The sequence below is a fragment of the Pempheris klunzingeri genome, chromosome 10 (genome assembly GCF_042242105.1).
Source record: "Pempheris klunzingeri isolate RE-2024b chromosome 10, fPemKlu1.hap1, whole genome shotgun sequence".
In the NCBI taxonomy this organism is placed as follows: domain Eukaryota; kingdom Metazoa; phylum Chordata; class Actinopteri; order Acropomatiformes; family Pempheridae; genus Pempheris; species Pempheris klunzingeri.
In genome coordinates, this window is record NC_092021.1 from 7125994 (window position 1) to 7145712 (window position 19719).

Here is a 19719-nt window from a genome sequence, read left to right on the forward strand (position 1 = left end):
TAAACTAAGCGAAACTAAAAGAACTCACCAGTTACGTCTGTTATTTCCTCCCAGTTTTTCTCCCTGTGTCTCTGGGCCAGTGCCCCCTAGTCGTTAAAATCCCGGTGGCTGTGTGACAGGGTCGTTTGTCACGATGTTATTGGGATTCAATGGCAGCGCGACACTTGAGAGACCCAGGCCTGCGAGGTGTCTTTTTTTTTTCCCTCAGATAAACTTCCTGAAAGGGCTGCAATGAAAGATAAAAGCAAATATATAATAAAGTCAAAAATATTTGTCCCTTTGAAGTGCATTTGATTTTGGATGCCGAACGCGCATAACAAGGAAAATATATTTACTCTGTGTCAGAAATACGTTTGCTTTTGCCTAGCAGGGAGATTTACAACACAGATGCAATGTACGACACAAGCAGCAGCTTTCCCCACTGCCCTCTTTTACATTTTTACAGGCTCACATGCACAGTCTTCAGCACAGACTAATCTCCGAATTAAAACAAACTTCACTTTAAATCGTGATTCAAGACCTAAATTGGCTTTCCTGAAGCACACATTCCAGACATAAAATGTATTATATCAACATATATTGTTTCTTTTTGATACTATTTTTAGAACTTAATCATGATTGGTAACACATCCAGTTGTATTTCACCACTACAACTGCAATATTAAAGTGTACCTCACCATGCAGAGCCACTAGCTAGTGCAGCCTACTTGTTTTCCACCATTTCAGAGCCCAGCCCAGCAGGCAAAGCACTGAGCAGCAGCCAGGAAAGTGGGCAGAAAAGGTGAAGGTTATATGAAAAAGAAGAACAGCAAGGTGTGAACATGAGCGAACAGTGTCAGTGACCAGGGTCCCAAAGACAAGATGGCGAATGAGGTTGTCGCTGGTGCGTGTGATAGTGAAGGAGGTGAGAGCGGTGAAGATGGTAACTGTTTCTAAGACTACAGCGGAGAAAAGTGTGGCCTGAGCAGCGGTTGAGTGGGTGTAACCTTGCTTTGGGCGGCTCTGGGGGACGCACGGATGAATTTTGATGAGATTGTGAAATTTAAAGTGAACTCAGAAGTCCATGGAAGCTTAAGTACATTGTCCTTGTGTCTGAATGGTCTGTTGATCAGCAGCCTGCTTCACTGGCAGTCAAAAGGACTGAAAAAGGGCCTAATAGCGAATTACCACTTCAATGTCAGGAACAGGCCGTGATTCTGGACTTTTCCCACGCAGAGAAAGAGGAGAGTGAAAACTCTTTGGCGTTCAATGTGAAAGTTACTATTTACACATTTGTGAGTAATTTAAAATGTCAAGAACAAGGCTGACAATACTCTGTGTTTTTGTTATTGTCACCAAATCCCATTAAAAGTCCAAAACCAGCAATGAATTCATCCTAAATATTGTCAGCGTAGTAAAGCCTGGCATATCTTTTTCCTCTGTGTCATAGAGCTCCATTGCCGTCCAAAAACTACTAAAGAGGTGACATGCTCCTTTATGACACATACACTGTCCAAATTTATTTCAATCTGCAACTGAAAATAGTTCCCAACAAACACCATTTTTACTGCTGTTTGAATAACGTTGCTAAATGTTAAGTGCCCTGCTATATGAGGAAATGACTGGCCACCTTTTAGAAATGAAACGGTGTATTTGTGACCTGCTTTGAAAGATTTACATCTTCGTCAGAATGAATTGGCGCAAGTATGCAACAGACAAGTTAGAGCACTAGAACAGCACTGAGAGACAGATAAATGCCTTGGAAAATTAGAATAAAATAAATCCAGAATTTTCATTCACTACTTGCGTGATTGCACGACAACTATTAACATCTAGTCCAACAATTAAAAATGTGATTGCCAGACAAATGTTTTGGCTGAAATTGAATTAATAAAATCAAGCAAAAAGAAACCCCCACCTGTTTAGCTGTTGGCTTTCACAGTTTGCTCTAGTGCTCCTAAAAGCTTCCTTGCAATACAAGGAACATAAATTCCAAAACCAAACACCAGTAGTGTGGACCTCCTCCTGTCCAGACTGTCCACTACCGGGCAGATGCATGTCTGAGTGCTCCTGTAGTAGTATAACTATCCTGTGTCCTTTTGTTATCGCAGGTGGTGGTGTGCATGTAAGATGGGACTGTTACATGCTGAATTCTCCAGCCCTGCAAGGGTCAGCAGTTAGATTTCCATTTCTAAATCTATGTAAAAATGTATGAAGTCATGGTGCTGTCAGGTGCCTGGGATAAAAGCATACACTTAACAGCACATTCTCTGCGGGGAATCCCTCATAAGCTGTAGACCCACCAGTTGGCACAGTGATGTATTATTCTGACTGAGAAGGCTGGATGGGTGCAGGGACAGTATGATTTATTTACACAAGTCTCTGTCTTCGTGCGAAGGGTGTGCCTAAGGCCTTGGAATATACAACAGTGATGATTAGCTGATACAACCCCTCCCTCGTAGCTATATTTGAATTTTTAAAGGAGTATTTCAACAGTTTACTTTGACTGTATAAACTAGGGGGAGAGAGAGGTGTAATGGTCAAAGCTGATGTAATGGAGGCGGTGATGTTCTGACTTTCAGTCCCTGTTATAGATCTAAAAACCTTAGATTGTACATGTCCCACAATGCAACTTGGCAGCCTCTTTTGTTAAACCCTCCAGCCTGGTAAACATCCACATCTTAACGCTTTATAATCTCAATTTGTAATTTAGATTTTCTATTATTGGTAATCCACTTTGATTACCACCTTTGATTTCACTACTCCTCCTCATGAATAATACAGATAGTAAAATTATGGATACAGTATAAAGTGCTCCACAAAGAAGGGCCCTCTTGCCTCAATATATATTTTGTGAATATTGGTCTTATGGTCTTTCTATACACAGAACCTTTTTAGCATCTGAATGATGAAATGCTATTCCAGAAAAACTGCAAAGGCATGTCAATATTGATATTGTCATTTTTGATTTGATGCTAAATTCTTCCAGTTTGACTCATTACTTCTGCTTAATTTACTGGATACATGGATACATGGATTCACACAGTACGGTAGCCGGCAAAGCGGACACTGTTTTAGTGGATGAGAAAAAGTTAAATTAAGTGAGCAGATAGTGGCAACAGTAACGGTAGACCGCCCTGCCATCCAAAACACTTTTTGCCATTCTACGCATCAGAATTTATAACTGGATGTTTCGTAGCTTCCTCAAACACAGAGAAAAGATCGGCAAGTGGACATATTTTTGTTGTTGTCATCTGATTTTCAGACAAACATAAGCAAGGGATACACCAAGTGCAGTTTTGCTTTCACTATCTATGTTGGAACTGAATGAATGATCTCATGTTTTGGTGGGAATTAACATTTATTTTGAGCTTGCAAAAGAATATTAAGAGAAATAGAATGATTAAGTAAATAGAATGTATCACCATGGCAACATATTATCATGTGTATTTCGTGTTGCTGTCTCCCTTCTGTTTTTCCTGTGCCGTACAGAGGGTGTAGTCCGCCTGAATGCAGCATTACTGTGATGGAAGTAACTTTTTATACAGCAGTTTATCTCTTATGACAAGTATTTGGTTGTGGTTTTGCTGCTGTTGCAATCAAAACATTAGAATCTTCTTTCACACTTAAAAATAGTCATATCTGAATATAATGGAACAGACATGAAATATTACAAAATAGAAGTCATTTCACAAAGTGGAAAAACACTGAACTATATTAAGGGGAGAAAAAGGCCCCCGAATTTGCCCTTGACTTTAAGCACAGCGTCGCTCCGATTGAGGGTTTTGTTATACAGTATCACTTGTGTCAAATCTCAAATACCCCTCGACGTACTGGCTGTAATTAGTTCCAAGATTAATCCGCACAAACATGGTCAAATGTGGCCTTCTCCCACAGTGCTCGTGAAATAATGGCCAGCACGGATAATCAAATAATAGGTGAATATCAATGAATAGACCAAATCACTTTAGTCCCCAGCTCCCTCATGCAATTATTTGCTATTCACATTAATCATTGCTAACAGATGACACTAATGACTTTGAGAGGAAGCTGGCAATGGCAGCCTTGTAAACGATCAATGCCATTTTAAATGGGGTCACAACACTTGACACCTTTGGGTCTCTCTGATTGGAAATGGCACTGATGCAGACGGCATCAGCACTGCCATGCCAGTGAATAGTACCAGCAGTTCCTAGTAAAAGACTTGGCTTTCTACGCAGGACCCAAATCCTTCAACGATAAGTGGTCCTATGAAGACATTAAACAGCTTGAAGTTGGCCTCACCAGTAGGCATTACCAACACTTCTACATTTTACTCTTTATACTGTGACTTTTCCTTGCACATTGGCACTTACCACAAGCTGCCGGCACTCTTGTCTGCCCTCTCCATATCAGGTTCTCTGGCCGATCCATAATGGCCTTAATTACACTACATTACCCAGGGGGCACCACAGGCACTACCTGATTTTCGTATGTTCTCGTCTGCCTACTTCCCTCCGTCAACGGCTAGTCTTTGTAGCGTTACATTAATCTTACAGTAATGTTGGCCGGGTTCCAAAAGGGCAATATGTCTACCTAACAAAAATGATGTTTGGGATAAGGAGGATGAAAACATTTACAGTGGTAATAAAGATGAAATTCCTATTCAAGTCACAGAATTTGATGGGTCGCATGATGTGACATATCCACGTCAAACTTGTCTAGTTTAATTTTTTCCCACTTCACGCACTCACTTTAACTATGTTTTTCAGTACATTTTGTTGCTTTTCGACTTCTTACAGTGACCCAAAAGTCAATAATCAAACGCAGCCCAGTTGTCTGAGTCCAGGCTTTACCCTGCGTTATATTCAGAATAGAAGATGACAGTTTCATTTTGTAAGACTTGTAGCTATGGTTTAGATGTAATTCATATTATATAGTAAGCACTGCCTTTTCTCTGCATTTTGTTCCTGCAAATCTGTCCATACCAGTTTCTGTGTACAGTAGTAAAACACTGAAGCAAAATTAGATAGATTAGCATTGTCTGATAATATAAACCCTACTCTCAGCACTAACATATATATATATTTTTTTTTTTCAGAATTAATTGAGTTTAATTAAGCATTATATAAATGTATCAGATTTACAGGAAACACAAGGATATGAATAAGCTCTTCCAGTTAGAAGCACACTGGCGCCATCAGATCTTGTGCATAAATCAACCACAGGATATGAGAAAAATAGGTTTTTTAACAGTAGCTAGCTGGTTGCTACCCTTTCCCCATCTGCCATTCTTTATTTTGTCTCTTTGCTATTTTTTTGCCAGGCTGATACTGCACACTCAGCTCATCTGACAATATGGTTAATCCATGTTAGCTGAAAATACCAAAGCAAAAAGCTATAAGTATTTAAAAAGCTGTATAGAGCTGTACAGTCGGGTGTAGTCCTAGCGTCTCCTCTACATTGCAGTCACTGGAGTAATGTGGGTCATTACTCAACTGATTTAGTGTTACTGTCAAATTATCACGTGTGAATTAAATCTCACCATTTTATTTCATTCACAGTAGATACACATAAATCACTGAAAAAACATTTTAGTATCACTCATACTCAGTCAATCACTAAACCTTTGACGGACAGGTGGCAGCTACAGGGAACCACCTCTTCAGACATACAGTAGAAGATACTGCTCCAAATAGACTCCTACTTGTCCAAAATAAAATATATGTGATAAATGCAGCTAAAGTCCTTTAATTGCTTATTTTAAGATGAAGATATTTTTGGTAAATGAAAATGTTCATATCTAGTTTCTTCAAGGTTTTATCTAAACTATTCAGTGAAGAGGTTACAATACACAGACACACAGGCGCAGTAGCTGAACATGATTGCTCTGGCATTGGCAGAAAACAGTTCTTTTTTGTATGCTTTGGAAAGAATAATCAGAACACTCCCATCAGTGTTATTAAGAATAATCTGAGTCGGAACACTGTGTGAATGTTGATTTTGCTTCATTTCGTAGACTCTGACCAAAACAAGAACATCATCATCTAGCACTCATCAGTCATTGTGCAGTTTTGTTTGAATTCTGAATGATTAGCAGACACACCAAGAGGCTCCTTACTCAGTGAATAGTCTGCCTTTATGTAGAGGATGTAGATTGCTTTAGAATGTCTTATTGACCAGCTCCCTCAAAGTTATCACTTTACATTTTCAAGACCAGAGAAACATAAAAACACATTGTATTTTACAGGAGGAGCCATCTAACTAGTGGAGTGGAAAATAATGTCATTCTATTCCTCAATTAGCCTTTGGCTGGAAAGAGACAACTATATATCCAGTGTATCGATTCTTTGAGATCTGTGACAGAGACAAATGGAGAGCCATGGGGTATTCTCATAGGTTGTGTATATCATTCAGACTGCAAAGAGAATCTACTGAATATAAATGTCAGAGATTAGGTGGATGAACAATCATTGAGTTCACTAGTGCTAATATGAGCCATAGTCAAAATGTTTTTAAGTACTGATAATTTGATAACAATACTGTGTCAACCTAAACCTGAAACAATGACTTTTTGACTGTTTTCATAATGATTGTATAACCTGAAGTTTTTGCAATTGCATCAATTTCTCTATAGTGTTAGGTTAATTTCTATTTATTGATTATTTAATTAATTATTTTCCAGGAAGTCCAAAGGAATGGAAAAGCAGGTATTCCTGCAGGAAGGTGGCCCAGCCTGCTCAGTCTAACATGCCCACGCAGTAGTGGTAGCGGCAGTAGTAGTGAACTGTCACTATCCAGTGCTTGTAGTGAGTACTCCAGTGGCTCCCACACTTGGGCAGATGGACGTGGATTCTCCAAGCAGGTGGGTTTCATTCATCTTCTATTCACCTTTGTTCAGATTTAAGTATAAGGACGTTAAAGAACTGATCCATCTAGAAATGCCATTTCAATAAATGTAATATATCTCTTGTTATGTACAGTGTGCCACAAGCCGGGACAAAAGGCTGAGTACAGGTTCCGTATCCAGCAATCATTCTGCACCCATCGAGCAGACTGACCTGGGATGGAAGGAGGGCCACATTCTGAAAGGCCTGAAGCGTCTCCAAATGTGCAGCTCCAAGGAGGCATCGTCACTTGCACCTGTACCACACTGCAAAGATTGTATGACCTCCAATGAGGGCATATACTCACTTGGTGTCAAGTGTGGCCTGCAAGGGAGTACAGTCAAGCAAGTAGCCCCTACAAGTAAACCTCTCAAAACCTGTGAAGGCATTGCTGCCCTAGACTCTGATGATGCAGATGATGATTCAACTAAATTACAAACTAGAGAATCCAGTGACCAACCAACAAAAGAGACTCTTTGCTTAGAGAAACTGGATGTCACAAGGGATAATGACAACAACTTTCAAGAAGACCCTGTAAAACTTGCAGGGAATTCTGGTCATTTTTCTTCACCTGTTACAGACAACTTCTTATTTTTGGAGGCCCCTGCAGTAAAACCTGGTGTAAGCCCAACAGATAGCCTTACACATCTGGAAGAAAAAAACAAAGACTCACTAGAAAAACACAAACCCACAGGCATTAAGTTAAGTGACAGAAACAATAACCAGGAAAGGTCTACTGACCGTAAATCTAGACTTGATCATGTCAAAAGACAACAGGGCAGACTTGCAGACAAGCAAGTCCAAGCAGGAACAAGTGACGTGAGTTCATCTATTCAGCATTCTGCAACAAAAGCCCTGAGCTGTGCAAATGTAGCCAGACAGCGCAGCTCCTCAATGGAGGTTCCTCACTGCAGAGACCAGGCGAGTCAGGCTGGCATTGAAAAGCAGAGCCACACCATCTCAGAATCACCACAGAGGAAACCGAGGCCTCAACCTTGTGACTCAGCAAGAAAGGCTTTCATTCTGAGGAGCAAGAGTGCAGATGGAGGACAAGAGCAACCTAAGCAGACTCATTCTCCTCTTCACCAAAAGCTTATCAAGGGTCACAGGTCCAATGGACAATCAAACTCACCTGGACACAGTGTTCCTAGCAAAAGGACAAATGTCAGTAAAGCACATGGTTCAAGCAAGCATGCATTATCTAAAGTTGACAAAGATGAGGACGTTGCAGTATCAACAAATTCCAAGTCTCTCAAGAGTGTACAGCAGTGCTCTCCCCTAGCTTCCCCTGTGAAACATTCAAAGACATTTAAGCCTCCAGGGATCAATGAATGCTCAAAAAGCCCAACAAAACTGCCTTTGCAAATTACTAGACTTCAATCATGTAATGACTCTGTGGAAGAGAACGTTTATGACAACTTACCCTGCTCTCCTCGAAAACAACGACGCCAAGACCAGCCTTGTGATGTTTCACGTTCAGAACTTAGGTCCCCATCCCCACCACCACCCCCAGGCAGAACTACTTCTCTTCTCCTTAGACCCAGTTGTGATAGCTCACCCAAAGCACATAAATCTGCAGGTCAGGCACAAGGCTCTACTTCTGGGAAGACAACACAGAGCACCACCAAGTCACAATCAAATCAGCTTTTCTCTATCTTACAACCTCAACAATCCAACACAACAAAAGACACTCAAGAAACAGCCCCACCAATGGCTGCTGAAGGTAAGCCACTGAAAGATATCCCTGGCAAGGTCTACCAAACCCACTCATCCAAGATCCCACCTGTCCCAGTTCAAGAGTCACAAGCATCACAGTCACTCCAGTTATCTATGGACAGGGCTGCCACATGCCATGATGAAAATAGTGCTCTCTCTATACTGCCAAGTCAGAGCATCTTGCAAAGATCCCAACAGAGCATTAGTGAGCCAAAACTTTCAGAAGTCTTGCCTCAGGCATATGCTAATGTTTACTACCATGGGATTGCGAATAATCTTCAGAGTTCCAATTCAAGAGCGGTAAAAATGTCTCTTCCTGCAAATGCTAAATCCCATGAGGCAATCTCTGGACAGGAAACCAGTACCTTCCTAGTTTTTGGAAGACAAAACAAAGAAGATGCAAACTCTGCAAAAAGTGTTCAGACGTTTCAGACTTTTGCGCGTGATCCCCAGATGATACATGAATGTTGTGCTCATGACAAAGTCCGCAGAAAGATTGATACCCGCTGTAACTCACTGGATTCTGAGCCCACAGTTCAACCTGTTGCATCAGACAGCGGTGTGATGTTAGATTGGGGATTTGATGAGGAGGGATGGCTGTTTAAACGGTCTGTGTCTGTGTCAACCAGACCCCCTCTTAAGCCAGTAATGGGCATGAATGGGGCCAAGGCTCGTAGCCAGAGCTTTGGTGCACGCTACATGGACAGGCCAAGCTTCAACAGATCTGGAAAGGTCCGTACCCAGATCAAAACACACTCAGGGAGCTCCTTGAACTCTCTTAGTGATGTCCTTCCAGGAAGTATGAGTTGCTCCAGTAGCTACCATTGCCCAATGAATCGATCCCTTTTGAACAATTTCTTGATTGAAGAAGGCCTTTCAGTTCCATCACATTTGGGGTCCTCTAATGAAAGACTTCAAAGTCTCAAACACCAACGAGAACAAGCTAGGCGCCTGCAGATTGAGCAACAGTTTTCAAGCGCCTTTGGTGAGCCAGTTTCTGAAGAACCTGAGAGACAAAGTGCTATAACCACTATCGAAGAGAAAGTGATGCTCGGCATAGAGGAGAACTTGCACAAGTCTCAGGAACAGGAGAGAAGCATTGAGGTGAAGCAAAAATCTGGCTCAACCTTGGCAAATTGGTTTGGTTTTCGTAAGAGTAAGCTTCCTGGTCCAAGCAACAAAAAGAGTGATCCACCGAAAGTAAAAGAGGACAAGAGGGAGCAAAAGATCACATCACTTTTGGGCGGAAAGCAGACCAAGTCTGACAAAAAGAGAGACAGAAGGAAAAGCGATGGAAAAGACTGGTAAGAATTCCTTTGAGTCAGGTGTACTTGATGCAACACCTGTGCTCTTGAGATCTCCACTTTCATGGAAATTTCATCTTAACATTAAATCTTCAGTGCTTGTTCCAGCAGACAGTACAGTAATTTACTGCCTGAGATGACTTTGACCATTTTTATTGAATGGTCTTTCACACATCTGTCAGTGTTTTTAGATCTGAGACCAGTTGAGATACATTTCATACAGAGGATCTCAGCCAGGTTTGAAGAGATGTAGGGTAATTTATCAGCTGCATCACCCTGGGCATGCTGAGTCAATATCAGACCATCTCAGTATGTACTGGTTTGTTGACAAACTATTTTCTTTCAGCTCTGTGGGGAGAAGAGAGTCTCATGATGCAGTGCGGGCATGCATCTCAATGCCCTGCCCAGGGATGTCCCTCAATGAGATACAAGGACAAACTGACATCATTGGGGACCCAAAGGTAAATCAAACCATTACCTAATACAAAACGGGAAATTATTTTACTGGTATGCAGCCAGTTTTTGCTCAAAATATCTTGATACGCAGATGTGCACTCTAACCCCGTTTTTATGTGCAATAATGTGACGTCATTGGAACTGCACCAGAAAGACACATTAAAAAGAAAACTAATAAAAGACTGAAGAAGAAGTCGGAGTGGATTAGAGGTGTACTGTAACTGATTATGAATAGATACAGTGTGATCAAATTAAAACAAAAAATGAAACAGAACTACATGTTTTTTTTTTAACAAGTGAGATGTGCTTCAGGCTAATTCCACCAGCTGTCCCACAAGCCCTCTCTCACACAGTTTCACACAGTTTCATCATTCTGGCCTTTATGACCAAACCTTATTTTAGATCTTTACATTTTATCACTGTGTCCCTAATGTTACCAGTGGGGCCCATTTATGCAAAGCATGTATGAATAATGCAACAAGTGATCACACATCACAAGTTTTCTAAAGCATAAGTCAGATAAGCTGTGTTGTTTGAATTTTGAATTATGATCTAAAATTCAAAACCTGTAAAGCTGTGCACATACGTGTTTCTGTGGAGAACATATACAGTGAGCTTGTAAGTGACTTTCTTTTGTCCTGCAAAAACACAAAGATGCAGATGATGAACCTGAGACCTGATGGTGAAAATGGATCCACAGCAAAGAGCCCCAACCAGGACGCTGTAATAGGTCAGATTTTTCTAATCTATGCTTTTTACAACTGTCCATAATTCCTTACAGTCACTGCAAACAGTAATGGATCCCCCTTGAACATCTTGGTACCTGAAAAACAAAACTTAGCGATCTATTCATCTGTGCTTACCATTTTACAGTTTGCAGACAGAAGTGAAGACCAAAAATGACAGATATGTGTAAGTCATAAACATGATAATTCGCCATAAGCAGTCAAAACAAATGCTGAATTTTGTCAGTGTGTGCTTTTTCCTCCATATTTATGTTCATTTTATTTGTTCTGCCCCTGCATTTATCTGTTGTTTTGGGTGGCAATTTGAATCAGGGCAAATAAGAACCATTTCACCACAGCTGTATTTCACGCAGAGTTTGCCCGTCAATGGGGGATATTGCATATACCCTTGACCACTCATCTCCACTGATCCATGCTCTGAAAATTTGCATGCACAGACTCATCCAATCAGGATTGAACCTATTCATCCATATGGGGACACAAGCACCCTCCTAGTAAGGCTTATTGGAAAAATTGGATCCACACAGAATTTGTTTTTGCTAGTTTAGTGCCTACCACAAGATTAATTGTTCTAATTAATTAAGTTAGGCCAAGTGCCGCAAGTGGACAAACAGTGCTGCAGTTACAGATTTTGGAAAAGAGTTGGTAATTGTCTGTTTAGTTCATGGGGTTTGGATCTCCTGAGCTTTTTTAGCTTCTTAGTTTCCCCAATCATACCTGCTTTGTTATTAGGACCATGCATTGGTGTAAATAGCTTTTTATTCATTCATTCTTAGGTGAATGGAGAGACATTTATTTAGTCACGCATATCAGTTGAAATGCTGAGTGGATTTGACTTTACAGGGTTTACAGGTGGAAAGAGTAAAAATAGATTGTTTACACCTGAGGGGTGTACTACAAAGCAAGTTCAACATAGCCAGGCTTACTTTGCATGAGCTGGCTCGACTAACCCTGGACTTGCAATCAGGTATCACAAGGGGCTTTCTGCTTCAGGCTGTGTGCATGTCCCCATAAAAGGGCCATTGACATGTCATTTGATTCTTCTCCCACACAAACTAGCTGAAAATGTTTTCTGAATAAAGAAAATAAAGGGAAAAGGGACAGGTTGGGTTCCACCTACTTTAGTGAAGAGGAACAGCTCGTCATAATGGAGTCATATGAATGATATAAAAACTCTTTTTGCAAATAAGGCGAGAGAGGTGCTGGCAGAACAAGTGAGTATATTTATTTTACCACTCAGTAGCAGATGCACATTCTGCACACATTCTGCACATTATTTAATACAGCAGATGTAAATATATTCAAGTTTAGGGCTGACACTGTCCCATAGTGAAGGAGACATGGAAATCACTTCAGTTTAGGCTATATCAAACAGATTTTATTGACTGAATATTTTAAATATCAAACAACAGTATTCTAATTCTATCAGCTGTAATACCAGCAATGTAAAACGGACTACAGCCAATCAGGGTCAAGCATAAAAACATGTGTCTGTAGCTACTGTGCCTTCATCATTTTTTTAGTGTATGGATGAGCTGCTGTGGAACATTTGTTAGTCTGTGTGTGTCTGTTAATATTACAGATTTTCAGGATCACCAACTGAATGTGTGTGGGTTCATCATACGCTTCCTAACCCACTAACCTGACTTTGTAGTACATCCCCCTGATTCTTTACGTAGACAGCACATTTGAAATAAACATCTTTGCATCACATCACAACCAACCAACACCTTGAATACTTTTTAGAATTTTTGCTGCATCCAAAATCCTACAAAAGGCTGAACAGCAGTCACATAATTACTCAGAGATCCACTTACAAATGTTCATAAGGGACCATGATTATTCTGTAATTATCATAATTATTTTGTGTTACCACTGGTACTTGCAGCTGTACAATACACCGTACAAATAAAAACTGAGAATGAAAGCTGTCAGCTTTCACAGACTTCATACTTCACAAACTGCAGCTTTTTTGACTCGTGCCGCTCATTAATTGGTGGTACAACACATCACTGGCAGACCCAGTGTTTTCTCTCTGATTGCGTCTATTTGGTTCAATTCCATTTTAGATCAAATCGCTCGCTCCGACCCACGCACAAGCAATATTTCATTCACTACCTCGTTGAAACTACAGGTGGCAATCTGGTCAAAAAGGACAGAGACAGAGAGTGGGCGAGAAGAAGCTGAAAGTAGACTGGGAGTAAAACTTGTTTTGGTCCTTATTTCATCACAGTCGCCTGCTAAATTGAATAGCAGCATATAAAACTCTCTACATTGCTCAGGTAGAGGACTGGTGACAGACCTTGCTGAAATTTCATTGGCCAGAGGAACGCCATCAGCAAGGCACTGCAAATATCAAGCATGGCTGATACGGATGGACATTTGCCCTCAGGGGTTAATCACTTCATTAAAATTTCAGCTCTGCACCAGCTTAGCATGCTCATCCAAGCCACAACTGAGTCAATTAACTTTGCCTTCAGATGTGAGCTGAATTATCTTGTCCAGACCTGGAATAAACTGGCTGGGCCTCATGACGTAGAGGACAGCAGTTCTGAATTTGATGTCTTGGAATATGGTGAAACAAACAAAAAGTAGGTCAACCAGCATTAAAGTTGGAATCTTGAAGATTTTTAGTCGAATAAATGTATGTTAAATTGCTATCTATCACCAACGTTCCTGTGAAAAATCACAAGGGGCGTCTATCACCCAGCAGGGGTTGGGCCACCATCGCTGATTTGCAAGTAAATGTTAAAATGAAGAAAGATCGATGACCGCAGGTGATATTGCGAAACGCAAATCCAGAGTAAGGGAACAGTCGAAATGTCTGTAGTTTTTAGCATAGTGACAAACTACAACTGTACTTCTATTTTGCTGTGGCTTTGTCTGCCTATTATTATTATTATTATTATTAACATTTTAAATCATTATTGCTGTGTTGTCTTGTGCCATGCAGCAGGTTTTAATTGAGTTTGGTGAAATAGAGAAGACATGGGAGCCATGTAAAAGGCTTGTTGAAATCAATCAATTCTCAGCCGCTGTGATTCTGTCTTTCCAGAGAAGACGGTGACACAGCGGTTCTTGCTAAGTTCCAACTAAACACCAGCCTAATCGATAATGTGTCTGTTCTATGTCTCCTCAATTCAATTACTTGTTCTTGTTTACAAGGGGATGAAAATAACAATTTTCAACTCAAGTGGTGCTTCACTAACAGACACAGATACTTAGAGCTAAGTTTTAATGGGACATGAGAGCTGACATTTAACTGTAATGATGTTGGTGAATGTTTTCCAGGATGTGTCCATAACTCACGCTGTTAATAAAGCTATTCCAGCTAGTTTGATCTGGGTGACATTTGCAGCTAACTTGTAATATGATGTAAGTAATTAGTATCTTGTTTATAGCTAAAAAGTCAGATAGATAAAACTAATCCTGCACGTTTCCGTATTTTTCCTAACTGTAAGACCGCGTTACCATGGCAACAAATAGTCTTATTCGCATTTTCACATTTTGTAGCTTGATATGATTTGTAATGTGACAACTTTGAAAAAACTCAATTAATTTGAGCACTCTGGCTTAAAAATGAAATAAGAAAAAAGTGAAGACAAACAAGCTTGTAGAAAAGCAGAAGAGGGGTGTGAAGTCTCATGTGTGCATACCTTAATTAATAAAGGGGAGCAGCTGTTGCCTTTGCTCCAGTGTGTGATTGCCCACAGGTTCCTGCTACCGGGTACACATTAAAACAGGAGCCTGCATGGCAACAGCTTGAGGATATCTGTTTTTATTTTGATTTTTGTGCTCACTAGATGGATGGCTGCTGTGATGCATCTTATTTTTTAGGTTTTTGAAGCGTGGTGGAAGATTCGTCTAGACAGACAGGCGATTGTGGCTGAACGGCGACGTAGATGATACAAACTCAACATATTTGAGAAGCGCAAAGGTTCAACCCGTGCTTATTAGTGTAACAAGTTTTGATCAACAACTTGAAGTTGAGAAGCAACAGATACAACAGAACTGTATGCTTAACAGTTGTGTTGCAAATGAAATATATTGATAGAATATATTCATGATAATCATTAATATTGCAATTAAAATACACACGTTTGGAGTGTATTTAAATTTCATTTCATATGCCATTCTGTGCATTTCATATTCACAGTGTGATCAGTGCATGCAAGTCGTCACACACCCATTAAACAACGCCTGTAATACGAAGCAGTGGTTCAAGTGGGCTTAACTTGCATTGGCTGAGTCTTTCTCTGTGGCAGGCCTACACGTATGGTATAATTAGCAAAAAACAGCATTACCCTGCCTCACACTTATTACGTAATTAGATTGTGCTGAACCACCATTTTTCAACTTGGCTTTTAAGAGGAAACTATCACCAAGTTAAAGAGTGAGTGAAAAAAAAAAACAGACCAACCATCTCTTGCATGATCTGCTTTGAAATGACCAAAACACAATGCTAGGATCAACTACTTAGTGCTCGAACAATCTGTAAGAATAAAGTGGTAGGAATAACAAGGAGGCATGCTGGAAGTAATTAAATGATACTGCAGAGAAGGTCCATTATTATTATTATCATTATTATTGATTGGTAAAGCTGCCTTCATTTTTCACATATCAGTTAGCATTTATCCATCAGAATGAGAAACCGTTTATTCTCCGGGTGGAACAGCTTTACACAGAGACACTCGCAGAGTTACATGCAGGAGATACGACTAGTCAACTATTATATAAGTGCACAGATATTTCAAGGGTTTCTTTAGCGCCACTTCAACCATGGTAACCCTGCTGTTTCATTCCTGCTGTGCTCCCTCTCTTTCCCACTACCCTGAGCCACTTCAACTGTCCTCCTTGTGCCCCAGGCTCCGGCAGCAAGATGCGAACGTTGGACAGTGGAATCGGGACCATCCCCCTTCCTGAATCCTGTTCCTTCTTCTCCTCCATCCTGCACCTCCTCCCCAAATCCTCATCAACCCCAGAACAGTCCCAAAGTCCTCCCAGTGTCCCTGGTTCCTCCAGCGAGGACGTGTCTCCCTCCCCATTACCCCGATGGAGAATACCCTCCAGCTTTAAGGACAGCAGCCATGCAGGGGTGCCAAACTCCCTGTCCGACTCCTCCATGACCCATATCCAGTCAGTGCCTTTCCCCACTGTGGCCTTCCTCCAGCCCATCCAACCCCACTCTGAACCCATTGTGACCTCTGCCAGTGTGTGTGATACCCAGATCAGGCTACCCAGACTGCCACCAGGTACAGTAACCCTAGCCGCAGAGGCTCCGTGACGCGTGGACTGCAGAAGTAAAGATGAGGCTTGTAGGGTTTTCTCCTCTTTACTGCTGTGGACTCATGTGGCCTCATGCAAGAACATTTTTGCATTTTATCCAAAAGCTTTCTAAATTTTTTTCTGTTATTCCAGTATTCCAAGTTTGCACTCCAGTTGTAGGTTTCACAGTTTCAAGGATAAAAATGCCACACAAGTGCATAAAGAAAAATCTCACAATTTGGAAACAACACTTCAACTTCTGCTGTTGGATGTCAGCAGATGTCTGGAGTATGGCACAAAGTCACCTAACAATGTGGTGGCTATTGTAGTGGAGGAATTTTCATGGCAACAACAGATGCCAAAATATTTCATTTTACATCATGATTTCAGTATCATATTTAAACTCCAAATTGATTCAGATTAAGGCATCACAAGTCTTAAATCAAACTGTGGAGAAAGGCAGACTCTACATAACTTGTACTGCAGGCCTGGACCGATTGCAAATTTTTTTCATACTTAAGAGAAAATTCTCGTGGGAACGTCTTTTTTAATTGGACAAGTTCTCTCAAATCACACGTATGTGCCCTTTACAGAAAAACCTTTTTGCATGAGCAGTTCTTGCATGAGACCAATTGTGTTGAGGAACCCTTAAATGTTACTTGTCATGTGTGTAGTCGGATATATTGCACACACAAGATAAATTAGGGTCGACACATTTTGTCGCCATATTAGATATCTTTTTCAAATGTTTCAAATGTACAGTTGCCAACAGTAGCTACTGGGCAATAATTGATATTTAATTGTGTCCTGAAATCATTTTAAAATGATTGGAGTGGAACGAGTGGAAATCTCAGCCACTAAACTCCTGCACTCACCTCATAGATCAAAATTAAACGTTTGGATAAAAAATCTAATCTTTACACATGTTTACACACTTTTTGATATGAAATAGAACAGATGCAAATCTTTCTCTCACTCATCACCCTCCTGGTTCCTTCAAACAGGACACATCCAAAGAAAATTTTGCTTGTGTAAATGTTTTATTCATTTATCCATTCTGGGGAGCATTCAAGTGCATTTCATAAAGATTCACCCCTGTCATGTTCTCTGCTTTAGTTTCAGTGGAATTTAAGGAGAACATTTTTATACATAACTACACATGATAGACTAACGACAGCAGCGAGTGATCATGGTGTGTTATCCCTCCACTGATGTCTTTCATGTAGGAGAAGACACAGTAAACATGTTCAGTACGCTAATCACACAGCATGTGCCAAACTGTCAAGGCCCAAGATGTATTTTATGTGTCGTGACTTTTAAGGAGTCATGTTTTCAGGGTGAAGCCCCGAGGGTTCCACACCAGGCACATGTATTTTCACCAGTGCAGTCTCACTACAGCGCCGAGACGAACATATGAGCACTAAATAATGCGATGCTCAGTTAAAGCAGCTTTGTCTCACTTGATTGAATTTATTATTGAAGACTGACTGACAAACTGCTCCAGGAGTTGTTTCCATACTCCGTCTCCAGCTGGCTTTTCAATTTTTCCAGCTGACTTGATTTGAAATGAGAAGCTTGGATGAGGTGTGTTAAATATGGACTTGATGGCTACATACATGATACATGATATCAGAGACTAAAGCATTTTCCACGCACGTAGTCAGGATCCTCAGCAGCTGGTCATAGAAAATACATAAACAGCATTTTATTGTAGTGTAGAGCTACTTATGAATATGATAAGAGTCTGCTCTTATATTTTCATTTTACATTTTCATACTCCTCTGTATGCTACCACGTTCACTAATGAAATGTTCCTTTGCCTTGCAAGTCATGCACAGTTAGACTAGGTAGAATGTCAGTTAGTTAGCTAACTTAGTTTAGACCAGACAAAGACACAGTTGAATGAATTCCTGACATTTTATCTCTAAAGATAAAGAATCGAAGAAGGCATAACCATCCAAACTCTTGAGAGGGTGTCACTCTACAGCCACATGCAAAGTTCTTGCACAATCGCTGCATGAGCCCATGGTTACTGTTAGTCTGAAAAGCAGTATCTGACTCTGAAACCCTTCTGGACACAGAGACATTGCAGATTGCTAACCTTGCTTCAGACTGAACGCTTTCTTTGGTGAAATGTGTATTTAAATGACATTTCTCCTGACAAAACATTGATTATTTGTGGCTGTTTGATTTGAACGAGCTAAGCTGTCACTCCATATTTAGAACAGTGCTTTGCACAGTCTTTCACTTGAGTTGAGTTCAGGTGGTTTTTACTTTGAAGTCAGAATTATAAATTTGTCATCTTTCGAGATGTCAGCCGGTGCCATTTCAGTGTCACCCAGATCTCCTGCCACTTTGACTTCAGAATGATAATGTTGCTTTCTCCGAAGATGTTAGATTTCAGTCTGTCAGTGTCACTCTGTTTTCCTAATTCCACATTTCTCTCAAGACTCCCCTTCTTGACAGGAGAGAGAATTAACTCTGACTGTTGAGAAAAAATCTTTGAAATGAGTTTCACTCTGTGCTTTTTCCAGGTGGAATGGAACCAAAGAAGTTGACTTATATCAAATCGAAAACACGAGCCACACCGAGCCAACAGAAAGAACAGACGAGACTTCAGCTTGCCAACTGTAAGACGCAAAATCAATCCACAAACGTGTTATTGGACCATTAAAATAGATGATTTTCTGTATACATTTAACCCCTTTAATGCCTGAACCATGAAATAATTGCCAGGAAATTCAATTTTTTTGAAACTGGAGTGTTTATTGAACCTTCTGACAAATTACAAAAAACAAAAAAAAAAAATTGTTTTAAAGATTTAAAAAGTTTTAATTTGAATAATTTTTGCTACGTCTGGCATTTTTGCGCAATTTATTGCTCACAGTTTGCTTATCTTAAACAAACAAAACATATAAAATACAAAAGACACTAAAAATTATCACACTGATGATGTAGAGGTGTATGTATCAAATATGATACAGTTGGTGTTAAAGGGTTAACTTGGAAGTCCAGCCATTGAAAGTACAAAAGAATGTTGTTTTCAAAAGCAGGTTATTCTACGAGTTAGAAACTAGTGTTTCTATTTAGTTTCCGCACTGAAAAGTTACATCGGCAAGTGTGATGACAGTTGAAAAGTTTTACAACAGTTTCAACTTTTTAATCACTGATTGGAAACATAAATGTAGAATCTGCTTCCTGTAACCTTGTCAGGCGTATTCAAACTGCCAATGTGACTGGTGGCTGTAAAGTTAAAGAAAAGTGCAACAGTTTGCAACAGAAATATACTTAAAATGCTGCACTTTCCTGTAAATCACATTTCCATCACCACTGAGCAGAAAGTAAGCTTAATGGTGGCAGCTAAACACATGACTACCACAAGTTTCC

At 40.3% G+C, this 19719-nt stretch overlaps 1 protein-coding gene across 1 annotated transcript in view; it reads left to right on the forward strand.

Moving 5' to 3' along the window:
• Positions 1 to 19719, forward strand: part of LOC139208535 (nck-associated protein 5-like) — a 48431-nt gene that overhangs the window by 26844 nt on the left and 1868 nt on the right. The window contains exons 7-12 of the mRNA XM_070838247.1: positions 6644 to 6823; positions 6942 to 9865; positions 10212 to 10326; positions 10976 to 11051; positions 15933 to 16319; positions 18867 to 18962. Of these exons, the coding sequence (XP_070694348.1) occupies positions 6644 to 6823; positions 6942 to 9865; positions 10212 to 10326; positions 10976 to 11051; positions 15933 to 16319; positions 18867 to 18962 (3778 nt within the window). The remainder of the gene's footprint in view (positions 1 to 6643; positions 6824 to 6941; positions 9866 to 10211; positions 10327 to 10975; positions 11052 to 15932; positions 16320 to 18866; positions 18963 to 19719) is intronic.